This window comes from Siphateles boraxobius, unplaced genomic scaffold (assembly GCF_051911475.1).
Source record: "Siphateles boraxobius isolate OS27281-9 unplaced genomic scaffold, OSU_SipBor_1 61, whole genome shotgun sequence".
In the NCBI taxonomy this organism is placed as follows: Eukaryota; Metazoa; Chordata; class Actinopteri; order Cypriniformes; family Leuciscidae; genus Siphateles; species Siphateles boraxobius.
In genome coordinates, this window is record NW_027509188.1 from 13,785,001 (window position 1) to 13,811,135 (window position 26,135).

The 26,135-nt window shown below is 39.1% G+C and overlaps 3 protein-coding genes across 3 annotated transcripts in view; 2 read left to right on the top strand and 1 right to left on the bottom strand.

The window, feature by feature from the left end:
* The window catches only part of LOC143718365 (uncharacterized), an 18,300-nt gene extending 871 nt beyond the window's left edge, over positions 1 to 17,429 (top strand). The window contains exons 3-4 of the mRNA XM_077209469.1: positions 12,915 to 13,338; positions 16,451 to 17,429. Coding sequence (XP_077065584.1) covers positions 12,915 to 13,338; positions 16,451 to 16,469 — 443 coding nt within the window. The 3' untranslated portion in view covers positions 16,470 to 17,429. The remainder of the gene's footprint in view (positions 1 to 12,914; positions 13,339 to 16,450) is intronic.
* Positions 14,559 to 17,429, top strand: LOC143718314 (uncharacterized). The gene has a single exon (XM_077209371.1). It carries the CDS (start codon positions 14,642 to 14,644, stop codon positions 16,277 to 16,279), a length of 1,638 nt encoding a protein of 545 aa, XP_077065486.1. The 5' UTR covers positions 14,559 to 14,641; the 3' UTR covers positions 16,280 to 17,429.
* Positions 17,430 to 19,964: 2,535 nt separating this feature from the next.
* Positions 19,965 to 23,222, bottom strand: LOC143718361 (uncharacterized). Its single transcript, XM_077209463.1, has 4 exons — positions 22,989 to 23,222; positions 21,822 to 22,595; positions 21,363 to 21,696; positions 19,965 to 21,219 (listed from the first exon to the last, which is right to left on the bottom strand). Exons 2-4 carry the CDS (start codon positions 22,155 to 22,157, stop codon positions 20,906 to 20,908), a joined length of 984 nt encoding a protein of 327 aa, XP_077065578.1. The 5' UTR covers positions 22,158 to 22,595; positions 22,989 to 23,222; the 3' UTR covers positions 19,965 to 20,905.
* Between the last annotated feature and the right edge of the window lie 2,913 nt (positions 23,223 to 26,135).

The following is a 26,135-nucleotide window of genomic DNA, read 5'->3' on the forward strand; positions in this document are numbered from 1 at the left end:
AATAAAATGCTAACATTTTCACGTTTCTTCCGTCCAGTGATGATTTGAAAAGGAAACATCTAATGTGAATGGCAATGAATGAAACTGTAGCGTTAACTGCGTGGGAACGGGAATTAAATAATAACAATAACATATATAATATTTTTAGGTGTTCAAGCACTTTAGTGCTGAAAACCTATTGTATTTGCTATTTGAAAAAAAAATTGCCCTAAAACGCATCGTGCAGCCCAAACCGTAAGGCCTAGAGACTTGAAACTCGGCCAGATGGTAGGCCACACTTTTGGGGAGAACCTATCAGAGCATGACCCCGATTGGCCCATAGGTGGCGCTACAGCAACCAAAAGTACTAAATTGCTAATAACTCCTAGACACCACTGTGATCCTTGGCTCAAGACGAACAAGATGTATGTCTCAGATTTCAATTTGGGCCTAAACAATTTTTTTTACGTCCAATTTTGTCCAAAACCTACTTTTGCGAACTAGTCCCTGGTTTTTCGCCCGATCGGAACCAGACCAGTCTAGGACAATTCTCTGGACTCTCTAGATCAATAATTATCGAAAAAAAGTTGAAATTTTGCAATTGGGTGGCTGTAACAGGGTCATTTAGAAAAAGGGGCGGGGCTTAATACACTCAAAAGCCTATAAATCATAAATAAAAACTCAGAACTTTACAAAAATTGATGAGCATATGTGTCATGACATGGTGAAGAAGCATGCAGAGTTTCATGGAGATCGGACCATAGGTGGCGCTATAACTGTCAAAAAGGTCTCATTCTTATTAGGTGTTCAAGCACTTTAGTGCTGAAAACCTATTGTATTTGCTATTTGAAAAAAAAAATTGCCCTAAAACGCATCGTGCAGCCCAAACCGTAAGGCCTAGAGACTTGAAACTCGGCCAGATGGTAGGCCACACTTTTGGGGAGAACCTATCAGAGTATGACCCCGATTGGCCCATAGGTGGCGCTACAGATTTCAATTTGGGCCTAAAACTAGAACAGCTAGAACAGGGTAAATCATGGTGAATCAGACTGGAACTTGGTATATCATGGTAAACTATGGTAAATCATGCTAGATTCATAGTAAATCATACTGGAACATGGTAAATCATGAAAAATCACACTGAAATGTGTTATATCACGGTAAATCATGCTAAAACATGGTCTATTCCTATGGAAGCTTATGTGTAGCAATATTCAATTTGAAATGTAATATGCAAAATGATGATGCAATATGTAAAATGGCAATGCATTTCTCTATTTAAATTTACAGTTTCCATTACATTTGTGCAATGTTTGGTGCAAAATGAAAATGATAATTCAATTATATAATTTACATTTGCCATTTCATACATATGTTTTAATATGTAGATTGAATACATATTTTAACGCTTTATAAGTTGCAAAATTAAAATGAAAATGTATTAAAGAAATTATTAGATCTGTTTAAAATGTTCAAGCAGAAACTGTAGCAAAATGATCATTTAAATGTTATTTTTCTTAATTGCATTTACACTCACAGTTAAGACACTTGCGATTGCATTTTCATTAAATGTCCCGCAATGAATGTAGCAAAATGCAATGTGCAATTTGAAAATGCATTCCGAGCCGATAACGACCCGCCCTGCCCCCTCCCTCCCTCCCGCCCGCTCTTGTCAATCACTGCATCAAGGCGGGGCTCGGCAACATTTTGAGGTGTTGGAAGGAAACATGGCGGCGGCAGAGCTGATACGAGCGTACATTTACTGGCAGATGAAGAGGATCGTGAACAGAGAAATTGTAGTGTTTCCGAAGATTATTACGCGGCGTCTGCAGGTGATAGAACCAGTGCGTTGTTGGACCGTCTGGGAGAATGTTCTGCCTCATCACCCGTTTGATGTCAACATTATGCTCTGCTGTTGTTGTCTGATGCAGGACTCTGTTAATGATTGTTTCGTTTTGTATTAAATATCCTCATTGTCTGATACACATATGCTTAACTTTATTCTTATTACTATTAACTATAATTACCAAATAATGTTGGAGATCCTACAGGTTTTCTTTACACATGCATTGGCCTAATACTCTGAGATCACAGAATATGACGGGTCAAATTCATAGCTACCAAAACATTTGACCACTCTTTATTTCTTAATAACTGACTGTAATGTTCAATAAAGTGACTCATGTGATGTACGACCATCTCCCATTTATATTTTATTAAGCATATTGATTAGATATATTTATAAATATACTAGATGTGTCGCGGAATCTGACGGGTCATATTCATACCGAAAAATGTGGCCGCTCTTTATTTCACCATATTTGAATGTAATCTTCAATAAAGTGACTCATTTGATGTTTAACCATCTCCCTTTTCTATGTTATAAAGCATATTGATCAGATATTTATAAATATATAGGGCCATCACGGAATCAGATGGGTTTCGATGCCATCGTCTATAATTGGTCTAATATTTTAAAAAACCGAAGCTGCACAAACAAAACTTTAACCGGCACAAACGAACGAGACTATTTTATTTGGAGGATGTGGGGGGCTGGGTGACCTCAGAATGACCTGTAAATATTCTTTAAATATCTATTAAATATCTTAAAAATTGAAGCAGCACAAACAATAAAACAAAGTAACAGCACAAATGAAGTAAAAACGATTGAGCCTATTTTGCCGACGTTTTGCATATGGTGGGGGCGGGGCCAACTTCACGCAGTGATTGACAAGAGCGGGCGGGAGGGAGGGAGGGGGCAGGGCGGGGCGTGATCGGCTCGGAATGCATTTTCAATTTGCACATTGAATTTTGCTACATTCATTGCGGGACATTTAATGAAAATGCAATCGCAAGTGTCTTAACTGTGAGTGTAAATGCAATTAAGAAAAATAACATTTAAAATATCATTTTGCTACAGTTTTTGCTTGAACATTTTAAACAGATCTAATAATTTCTTGAATACATTTTCATTTTAATTTTGCAACTTATAAAGCGTTAAAATATGTATTCAATTTACATATTAAAACATATGTATGAAATGGCAAATGTAAATTATATAATTGAATTATCATTTTCATTTTGCACCAAACGTTGCACAAATGTAATGGAAAATGTAAATTTAAATACAGAAATGCATTGTCATTTTACATATTGCATTATCATTTTGCATATTACATTTCAAATTGAATATTGCTACACATAAGCTTCCATATATTCCATCTATGATGTCAGTGGTTAAATGCTTGCTGCATAAAACTTAATGTCTTTTGATGGTTGTGTGGTTAAAAATCTTAAATGCCTTAACTGCTTGAACACCGCTAAATGCTGCTAGCAGCTTTAATTATTATTATTATTGTAAGTGGCAATAGTGTATAAGTGTATTGTTATCTATTATAGCCTACTATTTATAATAATAATTATAATTTTTTACAATTGATAACTATTATTTTACCTATTATTAAAATAACTATTATTTTTTACAGATTACTGTAAAAATTACTAGATTACTAGAGTAGATTACATTTTTAGCTTTAACTAAATGTAAGTATTGTTCATTGTTAGTTTGTTAATTTCAACATTTACTAATACCTTTAAAATTGAGTTAATTTTTATTTTTTCTGTTAACCTTAGTTAATGTACTATGAACTAACATGAATGATCAAGGTACAATTGTATTGCTCCAATATTAATACATGCTCTAAAAATTGATATTCCAAAAAGCATATAGCTCATGAAAGCTAGCTAATACATGCTTGTTAACAAATGGGACTTGCCAAGTTGTACTTATGTTTATGGATTATCGCTAAAGAAACACACATTTGACCTGTAATATTTTAATGTTTACATTCTTTTCTGTAGAATTTGTTCTGTAGAACTTCTCATTTTAATATTCATATTTACAGATTTAGCCTATTTAATTTAGCACATTTCAGTTCAGCACTGTTTTACTTGTAGTGTTATTTTTGTTTTTAATCCAGTGTCCATTTTTAAAAATATGGGTTGATTTAATCGGTTATTGGCAAGTTCGGGCAAACCTAAATATCGGTAAAATCCACTATCGGTCGACCTTTACATTTTACCCTATAAAAATTAGGTTGAAAATAAATAAATGGCTTGTATATGCTTGTTTATAAATAAACTAGCTTGTATATAAAGCTGTGAGTGACATTATTTAGCATTAAGGAACAAACAGCACTCACTGACATAATGACATCTGTATTTAAATGAAAATAATGCAAATGCTGTTTAAGGGCAGGTTTTCTGTTTCTATGAAATGGATAGTTTTCTACACCAAAACTATCATAGTATATCATTATTTTTTCCCCTGTGCTGTCTGTTCAAAGAGTAGTCTCTGATTTAAGACTTAAATGTAAATGCCCACTGATAGGATTGGGTAACATTGTCACTTATTAAATTTACATGTGAAAAACCTTTTCTTCAAAAATTGTATTAAATTAACCTTTACATTTTTTGGGGGGAGAAATGTGCAAAAACTATGATAGAAACACATGTTTAATGCAATATTCCAATTTTGTGCATAGTATAAATTCACATCTTTGGTTGGAAACATAGCTAGTGCCAATCACAGGGATTAAAGTTCTCCGTCGCTACGACAGATTTCCGTTAATTGCAGGGTTCCCGTATCCCTGCAATCAGAAATGGGTCTCATTTGAGATGAGCAAAATCTCCTCAGAATCATCGATCCCCTGAAAGACACATGCAGGTTGGAAATGTGTCCAGGTGTTGCGCCGATGTCGGACTATCATATGCCGATGTGCCGGATGGTGCCGTTGCTCTCCAGTCGCACACATCTGGGCGGGTCCCTGAGAACTCATGCACCGCCTGGGCCATATTCCTGGGTTCATTTGCACCGGCAGTAGGAAAGCAGAGCTGTGTGTGTTGTGTGCTGGGAGTTTCCTGATAACGGAGATGGAATGTAGACACATACGTTACGCAATTAAAAGAGCAAAAGTAGGACTGAGAGACAATGTCTTCTATGTAGCACTGCAAGTTGTCATATCATCGCGGCTGAGAAAAGAATAGTGTTATCCATGTTTGCAGACGTAACATTATATGAAAACGTTTTAGACTGTTCTATACTGAGTTTTTACACATTTCATGGAAAGAGAGCACGATTGTGTACAGAGAGGGCTTAAAAGCTAGAATCTGCTAGATCTGCTTATTTTTCAACCTTATTAGAAGAAAATAAACAAAACCCGAGGTATTTATTTGAAACTGGCTAAACTAACGAAAAAGAAAGCTTCAAGCCCAGAAGTTTCCAAGCAGCACAACAGTAATGACTTTATGACCTTCTTTACTTACAAGATTGATAATATCAGGGAGAATATTATAACTATGCAACCGTCTACTACAGCATCGCAACAGACAGTGCGGTGTAGTCTCACTGACGGAAAATTAGATTCATTCATTGCTATAGGAGAGGGTGAGTTTTCTAAACGTTAAATCATCTAAATCGACAACATGTATGCTAGACCCTATACCGACTAAACTATTGAAAGAGATGCTTCCAGAAGTCATAGATCCTCTTCTCAATATCATTAATTCGTGCACTGCATCCTCAATTTTCAATTTTACTTTAGCCCCTACATATTTTATTTGTGCGTGACATGATTTAGGCTACACACAGCGTGTCTTCTTCAGGTCGTGCTTACCAGCTTGTTCATAAAAGCCTAAATGTGCCCAGATGTCAGCATTTAAAGTAGTTAGAGCTAGAAACTTGCACCCACAGGACCCAACGCAATGCGTTTAAGAAATTAACACATGTCTGTGATTGGCTACATTGTTTAACGCTGCAAAAATCTTCTCTGAATAATTTCTATTTTCTTTAGTTGTTATTGTTGCTTTTGTGCAACAGATGAATAACAATTTATTAGTTTTTAGATGTTTTATTCATAGATATTTCTATTTTGAGGTAGGCGAGTGAAATGGTTTAAATCATACTTATCTGACCGTTATCAGTTTGTAGCGGTAAATGAAGAGATGTCTTATCGATCACAAGTTCAGTATGGCGTACCACAAGGCTCAGTACTAGGACCGCTGCTGTTCACTCTGTAGATGCCACCTTTAGGAGATATCATTAGGAAACATGGAATTAGTTTTCCCTGTTATGCTGATGATACTCAGCTCTATATTTCTTCAATCCCTGATGAAACTCCATCAGGGAGTTCATGACATCAAGCCTAGATTATTGTAGTGACGGAACCTACGCTCACTTTCACCCTCTCACCTATCCTCTTTGGTCTCATCCACACTTCCTCCACCTGATCAGCTCTCAACACTAGATACTAACAGTGCAACTGATACTCTTTTCTCCACTTTAACATCCTGCTTGGACAACTTCTGTCCCATTTCCTCCAGGCCACCCCGCGCCACACCCTCTGCCCCCTGGTTATCTGATATTCTCCGCGAACATCGTACTAAACTCAGGGGTGCAGAGAGGAAGTGGCGCAAATCGGAAGATCCGACAGACCTGGGTCTTTATCAATCCCTCCTCTCTTCCTTCTCTGCTAATATTTCTACTGCTGAAATAGCTTACTATCACAGAAAAATTATCAATTCTTCTGACTCTCCCATGCTTTTCAAAACCTTCTCCTCTCTTCTTAACCCTCCTCCTCCTCCTTCATCAACCCTAACAGCTGACGATTTTGCCACATTCTTCATAGAAAAAACAACCACCATAAGCGGCCAATTTACCAATCCACAAATTGACACACACATTTTACCAACAAACGCACACATTCTACCCTCCTTCTCTCTACATTCAGAGGCGGAAGTCTCTAAACTCCTCCTTTCCAATCACCCTACTACCTGTCCGCTTGATCCAATCCCCACTAATCTACTTCAAGCCATTTCTTCCTCAGTTGTACCCACACTCACGCACATCATAAACACCTCTCTTCTCACTGGTACTTTTCCCACAGCTTTTAAGCAGGCTCGGGTAACCCCACTGCTTAAGAAACCCAATCTAAAACAGCACATCTAACAAGTTACAGACCGGAATCTCTTTTTCCATTTGCGCGAAAACACTTGAACGAGTTGTTTTCAACCAGATCTGCTCCTTTCTTACACAGAACAACCTCTTGGACAACAATCAGTCTGGTTTCAAGAGCGGACACTCAACTGAGACTGCCCTGCTCTCAGTAATTGAAGCTCTGAGACTGGCAAGAGCAGCTTCCAAATCCTCAGTCCTCATCCTGCTGGATCTGTCTACTGCTTTTGACACAGTTAACCACCAGATCCTCCTGTCAATCCTAAAGATGAAGGGCCTCTCGGGAACTGCACTCCAATGGTTCGAGTCTTACTTCTCAGGTAGGTCCTTTAGGGTGTCATGGAGAGGTGTGGCATCTAAGACCCAACATCTAGCTACTGGGGTGCCTCAGGGCTCAGTGCTTGGACCACTCCTCTTCTCCATCTACATGACATAACTAGGATCTGTGATTCAGAAACATGGCTATTCCTATCATTGCTACGCTGATGACACGCAACTCTACCTCTCATTCCAGCCTGACGATCTGACGGTAGCTGCTCGTATCTCAGCCTGCCTAACAGACATTTCTGGCTGGATGAAGGACCATCACCTTCAACTAAACCTTCCGAAGACAGAGCTACTTGTGGTCCCGGCCAACCCGACACTTCATCACAACTTCTCTATTCAGCTAGGCTCGTCATCCATAACTCCATCAAGGTCAGCTAGGAACCTTGGGGTTGTAATTGATGATCAGTTGAAATTCACAGACCACATTGCTAGAACTGCCCGGTCCTGCAGATTTGCCTTGCACAACATTAAGAGGATCAGGCCCTTCTTTACAGAGCATGCTACACAACTCCTTGTCCAAGCACTTGTTTTATCCAGACTGGACTATTGTAATGCTCTCCTGGCTGGTCTTCCAGCTTGCTCTGTCAAACCTCTACAATTGATCCAGAATGCTGCAGCCAGAGTAGTCTTTAATGAGCCGATGAGAGCACACGTCACTCCTCTCATCACAAAATTACACTGGTTGCCATTTGCCGCTCGCATTAAATTCAAGGCACTGACGTTTGCCTACAGAACAACCACTGACACTGCTCCCTCTTATCTAAACTCATTATTTCAGAGTTATGTGCCATCCAAAAACTTGCACTCTGCTAGCGAATGTCGTCTTGTGGTACCATCTCAAAGAGGCACAAAATCTCTTTCTCTGACCTTTACCATGACTGTTCCCTGTTGGTGGAATGATCTGTCTAACTCAACCAGAGCTTCTGAGTCAGTAGCCAGTTTCAAGAAATTGCTGAAGATGTATCTTTTTTGGCAGCACTTGATTCAGTAATACTAACACTTTCTCTTCTCTTCTATTTATAAAAACTGCACTAAAATTAAACTGAGAGGGGTTATAGCACTTACGTATTGTTGTCCTACTGTTATTTTAACTGGCTCTATTGTTCTCATTTGTAAGTCGCTTTGGATAAAAGCGTCTGCTAAATGAATAAATGTAAATGCAATGTAATTGTAGTGCTGTTATGGGTGGTTGCCCTGCACGGTTAAAAAACTAGCTGCTGCGTTTTGAACCAGCTGTAGTTTGAGTTCTTACCAGAACCAGGAAGTAGGACCATATTAGCCCGGTTCTGTCAACACTGCATTGGCTCCCTATTAAACATCATATACATTTTTAAAATATTGTTGATTAATTGCAAAGCACTAAATGGTTTAGCTTCCCAGTACTTGAGCGAGCTCTTAACGCATTCTAGTCCGTCACGTTTATTGTGATCTCAAAATTCAGACAATTTGTTGAGGTCAATTTGTAAAGACAGACTACACGCCTGTGCACATATATAATCAAACCTATAGATTTTTTTTGCAAGAGTCATGCCCATCAATAGCCGTCATTGCTGAGAGTTTGAAAGAGTGTTTAATGTCTCAGAAGATCAGAGAATTGCTAGACCATGGTCTGGCTTAACCTGCTTTTGAAAAACTTTTGGAGAAAAAATCAAACATGGCAGTCCAAACATTTAACAGTTTGGGACAAAGAACCCTCCTCTGTTTTACATCTATTGCAAACTGGGGTAATTGATTATTCCAAAACTAAATTGAGTAAAATACACAATTCTATCGCTTTTATATTTTATCTCCTTTTATCTCCTAACAGTGACTTTCTCAAATTTTAAAAGGTGCTGTCGTAGATTTTTTTCCTGTAATATTTATACTCTAGCGCGTCTACACATCGACGTCGGCTGAGCCTACTAACCCTAACTTGCTGCGCAGCTATAATAACCAGACAGACTTCAGACAATGCCTTCGAACATGCTTTAATCACGGCCGGAATCCCATCAGTAAACCCGAATACAACAGTTTTTAGGTATGGCAAAAAATGACATGAAACATTACATAATTTCCCCAAATTTGATTGATTAATTTCCCATGTTTGTTATTTTTACACTCACACAATCAATGTCATGAGTTTTCACTAGTTTCGAATAGTACATTTTGTTCAAATGTTAGGATGCCTAAAAGGGAAGTTAGGTAAGAGTTAGTCATAATATTAGACCCAAAGGGTAAGTCAGGTAAAAGTTTATCATAAGGTTAGATAATCTAAAGGTCAGATTTTTAGAGTCAGAAACATTAGTTCTAAAAGTTTACTATCTTATCTATTAAAAATCCATCACAGTGCTACACACATTCTACTTAGCAAAGGCTGGAGAATATTTAGGAGGCCTGTAAATAATGATGAGGACTTTACTGAACTGTTATCAACAATTATCTCAGAGTTTGACTGCTTTGCCATTGCTGGAGATTTTAACATTCACATAGATAATGCAGAAACCAATATGGCAAAAGAAATCAAAACTGTTTAAAAATATTTTGATCTGACTCAGCATTCACATGTACCCACACACAATCGTGGACACACTCTAGATTTACTTATCAGTAAGGGTCTAAACATTTCATCGACTGTTGTTAAAGGGATAGTTCAGCCAAAAATTCTGTCAGTATTTACTCACCCTCATGTTGTTCCAACCTCGTAAGACCTTCGTCATCTTTGGAACACGTATATATTTTTGATTAAATCTGAGAGCTGGATCACTCCTCCATAGGCTTCTAAGGGATTGAAACTTGCCAGCCCCGAAAAGTCATTAAAGATATTGTTAAAATAGTCCAAGTGACTACAGTGGCTCAATCTTAAGTTTATCAAGCGATTAGAATACTTTTTGTGCACAAAAAAGCCAAAAATAACGACTTTATTTCAACTATTCATTTCCTTTTCTGTGGGCCTCTAGTCGGTTATGGTAGTGTGATAGCGTAGAGCTACGTCACACGTAGGCTTACTTTTGGCCGACTGTATATCAACAGAAGAACTGCGCTATATCAGTAGTGAACTGACACGAGGCCCACAGAGAAGGAAATGAATAGTTGAAAAAAAGTCGTTTTTTTTTTTTTTTTGCGCACAAAAAGTATTCTCGTCGCTTGATAAACTTAAGATTGAGCCTCTGTAGTCACCTGGACTATTTTAACGATATCTTTAATAACTTTTCGGGGCTGGCAAGTTTCAATCCCTGAACAAGCCTATGGAGGAGTGATCCGGCTCTCAGAGTTAATCAAAAATATCTTAATTCGTGTTCCGAAGATGAACGAAGGTCTTACGGGGTTGAACAACATGAGGGAGAGTAAATACTGACATAATTTTTGGGTGAACTATCCCTTTAAGGACATAGCACTGTCTGATAATTTCTGTATTTTCTTTGATATAGCCTAGTGATATATCCTGCCATTGAAGCTAGATTTGTGTCATTGATGCTTAAATGAGAACACTAGTGTACTATTTATGAAGGCTATATCTTTAACACCAAGCATATCTGCTGACTCTGTTGATTTTCTCCTTGATTCTTTTAACTCAAAAGTTAAGAGTGTAATTGATGATATTGCTCCTGTGAAAGTCAGGAAGAAGAGTGGCAGACAAAAAGCACCTTGGAGAAACTCAACAGCAGTGCCAAATATGAAAAGACAATGCAGAAAAGCAGAGCGCATGTGGCGGAAGACAAAACTTGTAGTCCATTATAACATCTACAAAGACAGCATCCATGCTTTCAATAAGGAACTAGGCAAAGCTAGACAGACTTTCTTCTCGAATATTATAAACAGCAATATAAACAACACGCGCACTCTTTTTGCTACTGTAGAGAGACTGACAAACCCCCCAAGCCAGATTCCCAGTGAAATGCTCTCAGTGAGAAAGTGCAGTGAGTTTGCTTCTTTCTTCTCTGAGAAAATCAATAATATCAGAAAGGTGATCAGCTCATCCTTGAGTTGCGCTGGGGTCAGGCAGATCAGACAACAGCCTGAGAAAGTAGCCACTATGTCTGATTTCGAAGAAATTGATGGCAAAATTTTGGAAGAAACCGTACAGCACCTTAAAACATCAACTTTAAACATCTTTAAACACCTTAAAACATCATCTTTTTTCAAAAGTGTGTTACACAGCTTAGAAGCAGATCTCCTAGAAGTGGTAAATGGCTCACTTCTCTCTGGGAGTTTTCCGACCTCCCTGAAAACTGCTGTTGTCAAGCCCCTCCTGAAAAAGAGCAATCTGGATAAGACCATATTAAACAACTATAGACCGATCTCAAATCTACCTTTCATAGGCAAGATCATTGAAAAAGTTGTTTTCAATCAGCTGAACAAATTCTTAAGGTCGAATGGATACTTTGACAATTTTCAATCTGGTTTCCGACCGCACCACAGTACAGAGACAGCGCTCATAAAGATAATAAACGATATTCGCTTAAATACTGATACAGGCAAATTATCAGTGCTGGTACTACTCGACCTCAGTGCTGCATTTGACACTGTCGATCACAACATACTTCTTGACAGGCTGGAAAACTGGGTCGGGCTTTCTGGGATAGTCCTGAAATGGTTCAGGTCATACTTAGGAGGCAGAGGTTATTATGTGAGTATAGGAGACCATAAGTCTGAGTGGACATCCATGACATGCGGAGTCCCTCAAGGCTCAATTCTTGCGCCACTCCTATTCAACCGGTACATGCTCCCAATGAGCCAAATAATGAGGGAGAACCAAATTGCTTACCACAGCTATGCAGACGACACACAGCTCTACTTATCCCTATCGCCTAACGATTACAGCCCCATTGACTCCCTGTGCAAATGCATTGATGGTCAACAGTTGGATGTGGCAAAACTTTCTTCAGTTAAACAAAGACAAAATTGAAAACATTGCGTTTGGACAATGATTAAGTCCAATCCACTGAATCAACAAACTCTGTTTACTGGTTTGAAATTGTGTTGGACAACTTTTTAACCTTTTGTAAGACATTATACTTTATTTTTAATACCCCTTTTTTGGCCCAAAACATTGACATACACGTGGAACTTACTTTCTTTTACTGGTTTTCTGTATTTGGCGTCTAAATCCCCAAACTGCAATGACAACCCACTCACCTTTATCATATTCTAAACAGTGCAGCATGAAATCATTTAGAAATTTCAGCAACCCTTTATAATAGCTTTCAATAATGTATTACTTTTATGTATTATTATTTACCTTTTTTCCAAAGTTGACAGAGTAAGTTCATATCGCTCAAAGAATGAAAAAATTAGATTGTATAACTTTGAGATATAATCCTGTTCCTGGACGGCCACTGTCCTGCAAAGTTTATCTCTAACTCCAGTTACACACACCTGAACCAGCTGATCAATGTCTTCTGGCAACTTAAGAAACTTCCAGGCAGGTGTATTGGGCCAAGTTGGAGCTAGTCATTGTAAGACACCGGCCCTCCAGAGTAGGTTTGGACACCCCTGGTATATAGAATAGAAGTTGTTGGTTTTGATGCATTACATATCGATATGTTTTGATGTCTGTTGCCATTAATGCCATTAAACTGGGGTTAACATTTCGTTTTTCTTTCTTTTTTCACCTTAGACCTAATGGCACTGAAAGAGGAGAGGGAAGTACTCAATGAAATTGAAGAGAAAGATCAGGATGAGAATCTTTTTGATTTCATAACTGGAGAAAAATCTTTCAGTTGTTCACTGCCTGAAAAGATTTCCATGCGAAAAACAGCTCAAAATACAAGTACAAGAAGTTATTTAACTTGTTTTAAGTTGGGAAAGAATTTCAGTCGACATGGAAAACCTAAAGTCATGAGAACTGGAAAGAGGCAATTCACCTGCCATCAATGTGGAATAAGTTTCACTCTAAAAGGAAGCTGGAACAGGCACATGAGAATTCACACCGGAGAAAAGCCTTACACATGCCACCAATGTGGAGAGAGTTTTGCTCTACATAGAAACCTTAAAGTCCATATGAGAATTCACACCGGAGAGAAGCCTTACTCCTGCCTTCAGTGTGGAAAGAGTTTCAGTAAGCAGGGAAGCCTTAAAGTCCACATGAGAATTCACACTGGAGAGAAGCCTTACTCCTGCCTTCAGTGTGGAAAGAGTTTCAGTAAGCAGGGAAGCCTTAAAGTCCACATGAGAATTCACACTGGAGAGAAGCCTTACTCCTGCCTTCAGTGTGGAAAGAGTTTCAGTAAGCAGGGAAGCCTTAAAGTCCACATGAGAATTCACACTGGAGAGAAGCCTTACTCCTGCCTTCAGTGTGGAAAGAGTTTCAGTAAGCAGGGAAGCCTTAAAGTCCACATGAGAATTCACACTGGAGAGAAGCCTTACTCCTGCCTTCAGTGTGGAAAGAGGTTCAGTAATCAGGGAAGCCTTAAAGTCCACATGATAATTCACACTGGAGAGAAGCCTTACACATGCCCTCAGTGTGGAAAGAGTTTTGCTCAAAAAGTACGCTTTGAAGCCCACATAAGAATTCACACCGGAGAGAAGCCATTTACCTGCCAACAGTGTGGAAAGAGTTTTAATCAACATCGAACCTGGACAGACCACATGAGAATTCACACTGGAGAGAAGCCTTTCACCTGCCAACAGTGTGGGAGAAGTTTCACACAAAAAGGAACCTTTACCAGGCATATGAGAGTTCACACCGGAGAAAAGCCTTACACCTGCCAACAGTGTGGAAAGAGTTTCTGTCAACGACGGTCCGTAAAGAACCACATGAGAGTTCACACAGGAATAAAGCCTTACATCTGCCAACAGTGTGGAAAGAGTTTCTGTCAACTTCGAACCATAAAAAACCACATGAGAATTCACACCGGAGAGAAGCCGTTTACCTGCCAACAGTGTGGAAAGAGTTTCTATCAACATGGAACCTTAAAAGACCATATGAGAGTTCACACTGGAGAGAGCCTTTTTACCTGCCAACAGTGTGGAAGAAGTTTCAACAGAAAAGGAAAACTTAATGTCCACATGAGAGTTCACACTGGAGAGAAGCCTTACACATGCCCTCAGTGTGGACAGAGTTTCACTCAAAAAGTATGCTTTGAAGCCCACATAAGAATTCACACAGGAGAGAAGCCGTTCACCTGCCAACAGTGTGGAAAGAGTTTCAGTCAACATCAAACTTTGAAAGACCACATGAGAATTCACACCGGAGAGAAGCCATTCACCTGCCAACAGTGTGGAAAGAGTTTCAGTCAACATCAAACTTTGAAAGACCACATGAGAGTTCACACTGGAGAGAAGCCTTTCACCTGCCAACAGTGTGGAAAGAGTTTTAATCAACAAAGAACCTGGAAAGACCACATGAGAATTCACACTGGAGAAAAGCCATTCACCTGCCAACTGTGTGGAAGAAGTTTTACACAAAAAGGAACCTTTAACAGGCATATGAGAGTTCACACCGGAGAAAAGCCTTACACCTGCCAACAGTGTGGAAAGAGTTTCTGTCAACGACGATCCATAAAGAACCACATGAGAATTCACACCGGAGAGAAGCCGTTCACCTGCCAACAGTGTGGAAAGAGTTTCTATCAACATGGAACCTTAAAAAACCATATGAGAGTTCACACTGGAGAGAAGTCTTACACATGCCCTCAGTGTGGACAGAGTTTCACTCATAAAGTATGCTTTGAAGCCCACATAAGAATTCACACTGGAGAGAAGCCATTCACCTGCCAACAGTGTGGAAAGAGTTTCAGTCAACATCAAACTTTGAAAGACCACATGAGAGTTCACACTGGAGAGAAGCCTTTCACCTGCCAACAGTGTGGAAAGAGTTTTAATCAACAAAGAACCTGGAAAGACCACATGAGAATTCACAATGGAGAAAAGCCATTCACCTGCCAACTGTGTGGAAGAAGTTTTACACAAAAAGGAACCTTTAACAGGCATATGAGAGTTCACACCGGAGAAAAGCCTTACACCTGCCAACAGTGTGGAAAGAGTTTCTGTCAACGACGATCCATGAAGAACCACATGAGAGTTCACACTGGAGAGAAGCCTTACACCTGCCAACAGTGTGGAAAGAGTTTCTATCAACCTCAAGCCATAAAGAACCACATGAGAATTCACACTGGAGAGAAGCCTTACACCTGCCAACAGTGTGGAAAGAGTTTCTATCAACATCGAACCTTAAAAAACCACATGAGAATTCACAATGGAGAAAAGCCTTTCACCTGCCAGCTGTGTGGAAAGAGTTTCACTCAAAAAGTACACTTTGAAGCCCACATAAGAATTCACACTGGAGAGAAGCCATTCACCTGCCAACAGTGTGGAAAAAGTTTCTATCAACGTCAAACCTTAGAAAACCATACAAGAATTCACACCGGAGAGAAGCCATTCACCTGCCAACAGTGTGGAAAAAGTTTCATTCAAAAAGGAACCTTTAACAGGCATATGAGAATTCACACCGAAGAAAAGCCTTACACCTGCCAACAGTGTGGCAAGAGTTTCTGTGAACGTCAAACCATAAAAGCCCACATGAGACTTCACACTGAAGAGAAACCTTTCCCTTGCCAACAGTGTGGAAAGAGTTTCAATCATGATAGAAACTTGAAAGCCCACATGAGAGTTCACACTGGAGAGAAGCCTTACACCTGTCTTCCGTGTGGAAAGAGTTTCAGTAGTCAGAGAAACCTTGAAGTCCACACAAGAATTCACACTGGAGAAAGGCCATTCACCTGCCAACAGTGTGGAAGAAGTTTCGGTCAACATCGAACCTGGACAGACCACATGAGAATTCACACTGGAGAGAAGCCTTTCACCTGCCAACAGTGTGGAAGAAGTTTCACTCAAAAAGGAACCTTTAACAGGCATTTGAGAGTTCACACCGGAGAAAAGCCTTACACCTGCCAACAGTGTGGAAAGAGTTTCTGTCAACTTAGAACCGTAAAGAACCACATGAGAGTTCACACCGGAGAGAAGCCGTTCACCTGCCAATAGTGTACAAAATCAGTTTTGATTAATGTAAAAACCTTAAGACCACATGAGAGTATACAAAGACGAGAAGCCTTTCATCTGCCTTCGGTGTGTAAAGAGATTCAGTAATCAGAGAAACCTTGAAGTCCACGTGAGAGTTGACAGCGGAGAGAAGCCTTACACCTGCCAACAGAGTGGAAGAAGTTTCACATAAAAGGGAACCTTTAACAGGCATATGAGAGTTCACATCGGAGAGAAGCTGTTCACCTGCCAATAGTGTACAAAAAGAGTTTCGATCAATGTTAAACCTTATTAAGAACACATAAGAATTCATACTGGAGAGAAGTATGAGATATTAACATGAGAATTCACACTAGAGAAAAGCCTTAAGACCTGACAACAGTGTTGGGAGTTTGGCTCAACATGGAAACCTTCATGGAAAACTAAGTTTAGTTGGACATTAACTTTATTCTAGAGCTGCTGTAAAACCAAAACAATCTCTGTTACTTTAATTTCGTATCATCACTGTAAAGCTGCTTTGAAACAATCTATATTGTTAAAAGCACTATATAAATGAAGGTGACTTGACTTCAAGTCCACACGAGAATTCATACTGCAGAGAGTCTCTTCACCTGCCAACATTGTACAAAATGTTTCAACCAAAAAGGTCTCTGGGGTCCGAGGAGGTTTTGGGCCCTGGAGGTGTTTTGTCATCCCCTGACATTTGTGCTTATTTCAGTTACTTATAACTTAACTGTTACAATAATGTGTGCAGCATGTGTGTAAAAGTTTATCTTTGGTTATGTTCACACTGTGAACCTTAATGCTCAATTCCGATTTTTGCACAGATTTCTTTGTACAGCTGTTCATGTTGTTTTAAATGTGGCCAGTATCAGATTTCCAGTGTGAACAGATCATGGTTCTGAACTGACCCGCATGCGCAAAGAACGATACAAACAGGGTTGCCAGGCTTTCACAACAAAATCCACCCAATTGCTCCTCAAAACTAGCCGAATCGCAGTTAGGAGGGTTGGGAAACCACGGACTTGGCAACACTGGAAGACGTCATACGGAAGTAAACATGGAGTACATTAACACTAGAACTACCAAGGCAGTCATTTTTTAAAATTTTGTAATGTAATAACTTTGTTAAAATAAAACCCATTTAACTAAAGAACCCTGACTTTTCTTAAATGTGTGCATTTTTTATTTTAAGAAAGAAGAAAGAAGTTTCTGGTATATAATGAAATGTAGCAAGGGGTTCGAGGCCTTTCTGTATCTCAGATCAGCCCGTGAATGTTGAGAGCAGCCGAGACTCTCAGCATTCATGTATTTCCTAATGTCGGGTTTGCATCTTTTCTCTTTATTCCAGAGCATTTGAGGTTATTGTATTGATTATATTTGAACTGATTATGAAATTGGCATGATACATTTACCTGACATAATAAATTATTACATTTGATTATTCTAATTTACTTTGACATTATTTTCATTCAAGAGTTTAAAAAATAATAGTAAAACATTCGCTGACACTTGATGCTCAGATATCATTAAAACCTTTTTCATTTATGGAGTCAGATGAAATAAGTAGTTAATATACTGTATATGAGAAAATGTATTGAATTTAACCAAAAATACTTTGCCGTGAGAAAAGACAGTAACACGTAAAGACCTTCCGCGCTGGTTGGATGCCGGATTTTGGGCCGACCGAGCGCGAGCTTACAGGTCTGAGAACGGAAACAGGACACTGCGTCGATGACTCTTTCGGGAATACCTCTGCGTTAACAGGTGCTTGAAACACTTATCCAATCACTGCAATCGTATTGACCGGCGATAGCCTATGACCCAGAATTGGATTAGGGGCGGCTAGAGAACGTCATCCTCTTTTCGTCTCCAGGGACTGTTTTGTTGTGAAGTTTTCAGATTGAAACGTACAAAGGTAATCATGGCGTGTGAAAAACGCTTCAGGAAGTGTGTGGATCCGTGTCTAAGATATTGACACTTGATGTCACACACAACTTGTGTGTTTACTGTTTGGGCGCAGAGCAAGCACGATCAGTTCTTGAGGGAACAGCTCGTGCTAATTATGAGTTTTTCCCTTGAGAAATCTACACTCTCGTCTGCCCTCTTTTCGAGGGACTAGGGACAGGCATCTGTGCCAGGCGATTGGAGTCCGAGGGAGCTCGTCGAGGAGTTTGAGAGAGGTGGTAATCTCACGCCCCTCTGAGGCTCCAAGAATGAGCTGCCAGATGAAGTGTTGTCACTAACATCCTCTGATCCGGCAGCGAGTGCTCTGCTGGCAGCCCAAGAGAGCGGGAGATGGCTGATGAGGGTGAAGAGGATGTACAACTCAAACCCTCACAGCCACCCTGCCCCGCGTATGTTGAATTGAGTGTTATGGAACACGCTTTAGCAAGGCTTCAGCTGCTGTACGAGCATGTTAGGGAAGAGACAGCTTGTGACTTGGTGAATGGTTTCTTTCCAGACATAATGCTCCAACTCCTGTGAGCCTTCCATTCCTTGCACGATCTACACAATGAGATCGAGAAGGCATGGAAAAACCAGTGTTCAGCGCACATCCATCAACTACACTGATGTTAATGGGATCGACATACCCTCTCATACCCTTCAGGATTTTCCAAAAGACAGAGAAAGAAAGTAGAAGAGGAAAAACGCCAAAGACACAGCGGTAAGTAAACCATTATTATCTCCAAATACAACTGTCTGACGTGTTTTCACATCTCTGCGAACATAAACCTTGACATCAGTGACCAAACACAACGGAAGATGTGAGCGTTGTTAAAGGGGTGAAAAAGTTCAACTAAATAATAGTCATACACAACTTTGTTCTGTTTGCAGAATTTAAACATAAAATGCACACTAGACAGTCCCTTTGTTGCGGCCTTAATTTCCTGATGTTGCGGGCGCTTTTGTAAAAAGTTGCGATGAAAGTTGCGATGTTCTTTGGCATGTTTTTATAGGTTAAAATGGCAAAGGTAGATAGATTTTTACGTAAAGTGCTCATATTATGCTTTTTTTCCTTTCCTTTATTTTTATATATCTTTTTTTGTGCATGTTATAGTGAGTTTGAGACACACTGGCCACACTTACCGCATGGAAGAAAACCGGTTACCGAAAGCAATTTTGTATGGCGAAATTGCTGATGCCCCTCGCCCAGTCGGCCGGCCGAAGCTCCGCTACAAGGATGTCCTGAAGCGTGACCTTCAGTCGTTCGGCCTTCCAAGCGAAAACTGGGAAACGCTTGCTGGTGACCGAGCAATGTGGCACGCCTCCATAAGATCTGGTGTCAAAAGATCTTGCCAGCAGTACAAAGACTTCCTCGACAGTAGAAGACTGAAGCGCCATACCAATCGTCGTTCTCGACGCTAAAGGCCTGAATGAATGAATGAATAGGTTTACAAAGTGAAAAAGCCCAAAGTCCACCCCGAAGGGACTTACCATGTCCCACAGAAAAAAACACTGTTCACATCTGCTCTATTGTAGTCCAGCCTTTACTTCCGAGACAAACGTGCTCACTTTGTAACACACGTTATAATGCTTACCTAGCTGCTAGCATGGCACACCCTCATTACCGGTAGTTGAAATCATTAAAAATTAAAAAGGATATAGATCATATGAGAAAAAAAACACTAACTAACCTTTAGTAACCTTATAAAAGGCAAAACAAACGAATAAAAGACACAGAAAATGTAACAAATTAAGCTTTATTTTTAAACAAGATCTGCAACTGCAAAAATGTAAATGTGCAGAACCTTACAAACATTAAGCAGCATTTATGTTGAAAGATGACAATACTTATAAATTCCAAAATACAGTTTTCTTAGGAATACCCACACAAGTTAAATGGTGGAAAAATCAAAAGTGCACAGCCCTTTACAGTAAACACAGTACAGGCCTAGTACCATTTCATAACTTTGATACTTTCATCCAACTAATCAAAAATAATCTTTGCTTTAACGAAACATAATAATTTCATTTATTTCTGCAGATATGGATAACAAAATAATACTGAAGCCTGCATTCTTCTGAGTACCATAACATAACACTGATACCACTATGGATCAACAAATATGCAGGGCAAAACTACTTTTGTATCAGTGCAGTAAATGTAAAGAAAACTAAATTACACTGACCCTGTTCAAAAACTAAAGTGCATAGAGATAACTTCACAGTATTTATGTTTCAATATATACCAATACCAAAACAATATAAAACCAAGTTTTGTAACCACACAGTACCTGATTGTATAAAAATACAAGTTAAATCCTATAAAATAAAATAAATGTAACTACACAAGCCTGTGTAATAAATCCTCTATGCTTGATTTTAAGATAGACTTATCAAAATGTTCTGAATCTTAATCGAAATGAGATCAGTAAATTTATCTCTTTAATGAAGAAGAAACTCATTTTGGCAGATATTCATGACAATGCCGAAGCCTCTCTTCAATCATATTATGAAAAAAATAACACTTGACCCAGTTAAAAAAACGTGCATTGAACTATACAGTAAACATTAAGCATCATGTATGTTGAAAGAGGCCAATAAACAAAGTACAGTTAAACAAAATGGCATTATGCCGGGTAAAGTGCAACTGTCTAGTCTGACATCTAGTTTTCTGAGAGCTGACTAATCCTCACTATCCTCCATGTCCTCCTCAAAATCTTCCTGCACTTCAACCATTCCAGAAGCTCCACTGGTTAGTCTCTGGTTGTGGTATAAGAAGACCAAGGCTTTGAGGTTGTTGTTTGACACTGATCTCCTTCGGCTGGACAAAACCAGCTTGTAGATGCTGTTGCTGCGTTCAGCATCTGCTGAGTTAACGATGACATCTTTGTATCGTTTGGCCAGGACACTCAGTACAGGCAGCCTTTCCTGCAACCCATCCCAGAAAACATCCAAATCCACCACTCCACACGCTGAAGCTCTGAGTGCAGCTGGACCTAGGTGGATGAAGTAGACATCCAATTCATCAGTACTGAAGCCTGGAAGGTTTTTGTAGCTGACCACACTCGCATCCATAAATGCAGTGTGACGAGGATCAAAGACCCTGACTTCTTTCAGGAAATGAATGGCATGTACTTACTGAGTTTGTCCTCTGCATTGTTGTAAGCCTGTTCCACTTTGTTGAGGATGTGGTTCTTGATAGCCAATGTCAGATCAAGTCCCTCAAAGTACTGAGCACATGCTTCATACTGTAGTTGTGCATTTGCCACAATGTGCATGTGCAGATCCTCAAGGTAGTCAAAAACCTTGGTGGTTACGGGACGTCTGCTCAGGAAGATGTCCAGAAGTTGAATTACTCTTCTGCACTTCTCTGACATGATGCGGATCTCAACCTGCAGACTTTGAGCCATATCTGGATTTTGCAGCATTTCATGGAGTCTCTCCACACTCTGAGGTGGGCTTCTACCACAAGTCTATGAAAAAAAAAATTTTGTTAATGCAATCAACCACAAACATTGATTGTGTGTGTGGAGGTGAAATACACAGTGAAACATGTTTTTAACTAAGAATTTCAACAATAAACAAGTAGCTTACTTACATCCACTTCCATCTCAATGAACTCCTTGTAGAGTCTGACATGTTCTGAATGGTGCTGGACTGCAGTGAACCACGAGTTCCAGCGTGTAGCGCATGGATTTGGAGCCATCGTTGCTTTCCTTCCTGTTGGTAGATTTTTTGTCATGTATTGAAGATATCTTCTTTTCCGGGAGCCAGCTTGGTAGAACATTTGTGAGAAACACAGCATGAATGCATTCCGTTGGTCAAAAGGTCTCCGCAAGGCACCACCTATCAGGTTCATTATATGAGCCAAGCATGTCACATGTATTGAGTTCGGGAATAAGGACTGCAACGCAGCTTTGTAGGCCTTTTTCATATAGGCCGCGTTGTCAGTGTTGAAAACCACAACATCATCATTGTCTATGTTGTATTCTTATAGACACTTAACAACAGCCATAGACACAGTGGAATGGTTTCACTCCTTAAGGAACACTGTGTCTGCAAGGAATGCACATATTCTACCAGAATCATCCTTCTCCAGCAGTGCAATTACTATGTTTAGTACACATCTGCCCTCTATGTCTGGAGTTTCATCAAAAATAACTGCAACAGCCTTTTTAGCTAAATTTGTCTTGAGTTGTGCTTTTTCTTTCAGGTACACTGCCCCCAGGTACTGTTCCTGAAGCTGGTGAAATCCAGGTATAGCTACACCATTGACAACTTTTTCTCTGAGGAAGTTTCTTAAGGCTGGATGGTCACTTTTGGAGAGTGGAATTTTTACTGCAGTGCAGGTGGCAACCCAATCTTCACAGATCTAAGAGAAAAAGAGAGGAAAAATACATCATAATAAACCCCCTACTCCTGACAGTACAGAAAACCTCTCAAAACAAGAAACAAAATAATGTATTTTTATTTCATTTTTTTATCTCCGTGTCCTATGCCTCACACACATCAACTGATTTCAGTACACATCATAATTGATAGTTGAGGAATTCAAAGTCGTGTCTAAACTTTTTGAGAAAGCTGTTCTAAGTTCTTAACACACACACACACACACACACACACACACACACACACACACACACACACACAAAAGCAGTTCAGTGTCATGCAAACAAGACAGTTACTTCGGTGATGCTAGTCACTCGTTGATATACCTCTAATTTACATACATTGTATGTAAAAATATATATTTAAACCAACTTACCTTGATTTTCTCAGAGCTTGCAATTGATCGGGATGCAACAGCCTGTGTCACCGTGATTTGTCTCGTCTTACTACAGCCTCCATGCGTTTCTGTCATTCTCTGCGTATGTTTAGCGGTGGCAAAGTGTTTGTCAATTGAAGATTTCCTTTTATGTTTGACAACAATATTGCACATCTTGCAAAACAGTTTACCCCCGCTTTCGTAAAGAACATCTGGATACTGTTTTTCACGGTCATTTGCTGTTATTCTTGTAGGTAAATGTGAGACGTTGGCAGCACACACGTCTGCTGCGTCTTCAGAACAAAACAAGGAAGTGAGTTTGATGACGCTTTGCAGGAGACCGCGATGATTGGTCAATGTTGCAGAAAAGTTGCAGTGATTGGTCAAAATTGCAAGGCGCACTGAATTCACGGGGATTTGTTGAAGTTGCGTTAATAGTTGCGATCGCAACATCGTGAAATCCTGGAGGGACTGACTAGACAACTTCTCGCCCATTCACTGTTGTAGCTACAGCGTTCGAAAACTTCCTTTGAGCTAAATCCTCTTGATGCACGAGCCCAGATTACGATCGCATGAGGTTTTTTGCCATGTAAAAAGGCAAAAGCTTGAGAAGTGTTGTCACTTACTCTTGACGGCTGTCTGCCCGCGGCTGAACATGAACATGGAAGATTTGGTCACTGCTTTGGTGCGAGTTAAAGTCCGCAAGTGTTGCTAAACCTCTTAATTTTGGATGGTTAATCTTTGACAAAAAAATCCTTGTTGTACAGTACAATGTTGTTAAAATAGTTGGTGTTATACACCATTTTAATACCTTTCTTTTAATTCAACATAAATTGTATAGCTCAAGATTAAAACAATGCTCTGCATAAAGAGAAGACAGTTCTTAAGAATGATAATAATAATATAAATAATTATAAAATAAACAATCAAATTGTGTCATTCCCATCAACAATGCCTCATTGAAGACACAGTGTCCTTTACCACACTCTAGTGGCCACTCTGTGTAGCGTACTACAGAGTAATTCATGACTCTTAAAATGCACCAGAATACAAGAAATTCCCCATCTGAATTTTAAAAATCTTCCTCACTTCACACTTTTGCCTAGGACCCCCAAATATCTGGAAACGGCCCTGCTCCAGATACTCCACAAAATATAGATATTGATAGATATAACAATCTCTAGTTTTCATATTTGGTGATTGTTATTTTCAAATAAATTACAGAGGAGCAATAATTTATCAATTTGCAACAAGAATATTTCATACTCATTAGGTGTGTTCAGGTCTCTATTCTGAAATAGCGACAAACATGAAAAATCATGAAAGATTGGTAGAAACCTCAGTTTGTTTTCATGCCTAGAGTTCAAAAGATAACACAAATTCAATTTTATGAGAAAATAAGTTCTTAAAATGTTTTAAATATAAAGAAAAAAATTATGGATTCTCGATTTGTGATGCGACTGCGAGCTATAACCCACGTGGTGTTTTCACTTCCACAATAATCCACTTTATATAGGCCTACTTCCACAATAATCCACTTTATATAGGCCTACTTCCACAATAATCCACTTTATATAGGCCTACTTCCACACTAATCCACTTTATATAGGCCTACTTCCACACTAATCCACTTTATATAGGCCTACTTCCACACTAATCCACTTTATATAGGCCTACTTCCACAATAATCCACTTTATATAGGCCTACTTCCACAATAATCCACTTTATATAGGCCTACTTCCACACTAATCCACTTTATATAGGCCTACTTCCACAATAATCCACTTTATATAGGCCTACTTTCACAATAATCCACTTTATATAGGCCTACTTTCACAATAATCCACTTTATATAGGCCTACTTCCACAATAATCCACTTTATATAGGCCTACTTCCACACTAATCCACTTTATATAGGCCTACTTCCACAATAATCCACTTTATATAGGCCTACTTTCACAATAATCCACTTTATATAGGCCTACTTTCACAATAATCCACTTTATATAGGCCTACTTCCACAATAATCCACTTTATATAGGCCTACTTCCACAATAATCCACTTTATATAGGCCTACTTCCACAATAATCCACTTTATATAGGCCTACTTCCACAATAATCCACTTTATATAGGCCTACTTTCACAATAATCCACTTTATATAGGCCTACTTCCACAATAATCCACTTTATATAGGCCTACTTCCACAATAATCCACTTTATATAGGCCTACTTTCACAATAATCCACTTTATATAGGCCTACTTCCACAATAATCCACTTTATATAGGCCTACTTCCACAATAATCCACTTTATATAGGCCTACTTCCACAATAATCCACTTTATATAGGCCTACTTCCACAATAATCCACTTTATATAGGCCTACTTTCACAATAATCCACTTTATATAGGCCTACTTCCACAATAATCCACTTTATATAGGCCTACTTCCACAATAATCCACTTTATATAGGCCTACTTTCACAATAATCCACTTTATATAGGCCTACTTCCACAATAATCCACTTTATATAGGCCTACTTTCACAATAATCCACTTTATATAGGCCTACTTCCACAATAATCCACTTTATATAGGCCTACTTTCACAATAATCCACTTTATATAGGCCTACTTTCACAATAATCCACTTTATATAGGCCTACTTTCACAATAATCCACTTTATATAGGCCTACTTCCACAATAATCCACTTTATATAGGCCTACTTCCACAATAATCCACTTTATATAGGCCTATTTTCACAATAATCCACTTTATATAGGCCTACTTCCACAATAATCCACTTTATATAGGCCTACTTCCACGAAGAGTCAAATAGTAGTGGGAAGTTCGGATCATTTTACTGACTCGGATCTTTGAGTCTCGTTCAGCAAAATGAACTAATCTTTTTTTCGAGTCATTTCTTTCATTTCAGCATAATATAGTTAAAATGGCATGATAAATATCCCGACACATCTAGTACTTACGAAAATGTTGATTACATTTGTAAAAAGAATAAAAATAAACTATAGGGTAATGCAGCCAAAGCAAAATTATAAGAAACCTAAATGTTTTACTGATTGATTATTTGTTGGGTCTTAAGTTCAGGCTATTGCAGTCTGATTCTGTTAGTTCACCTCCT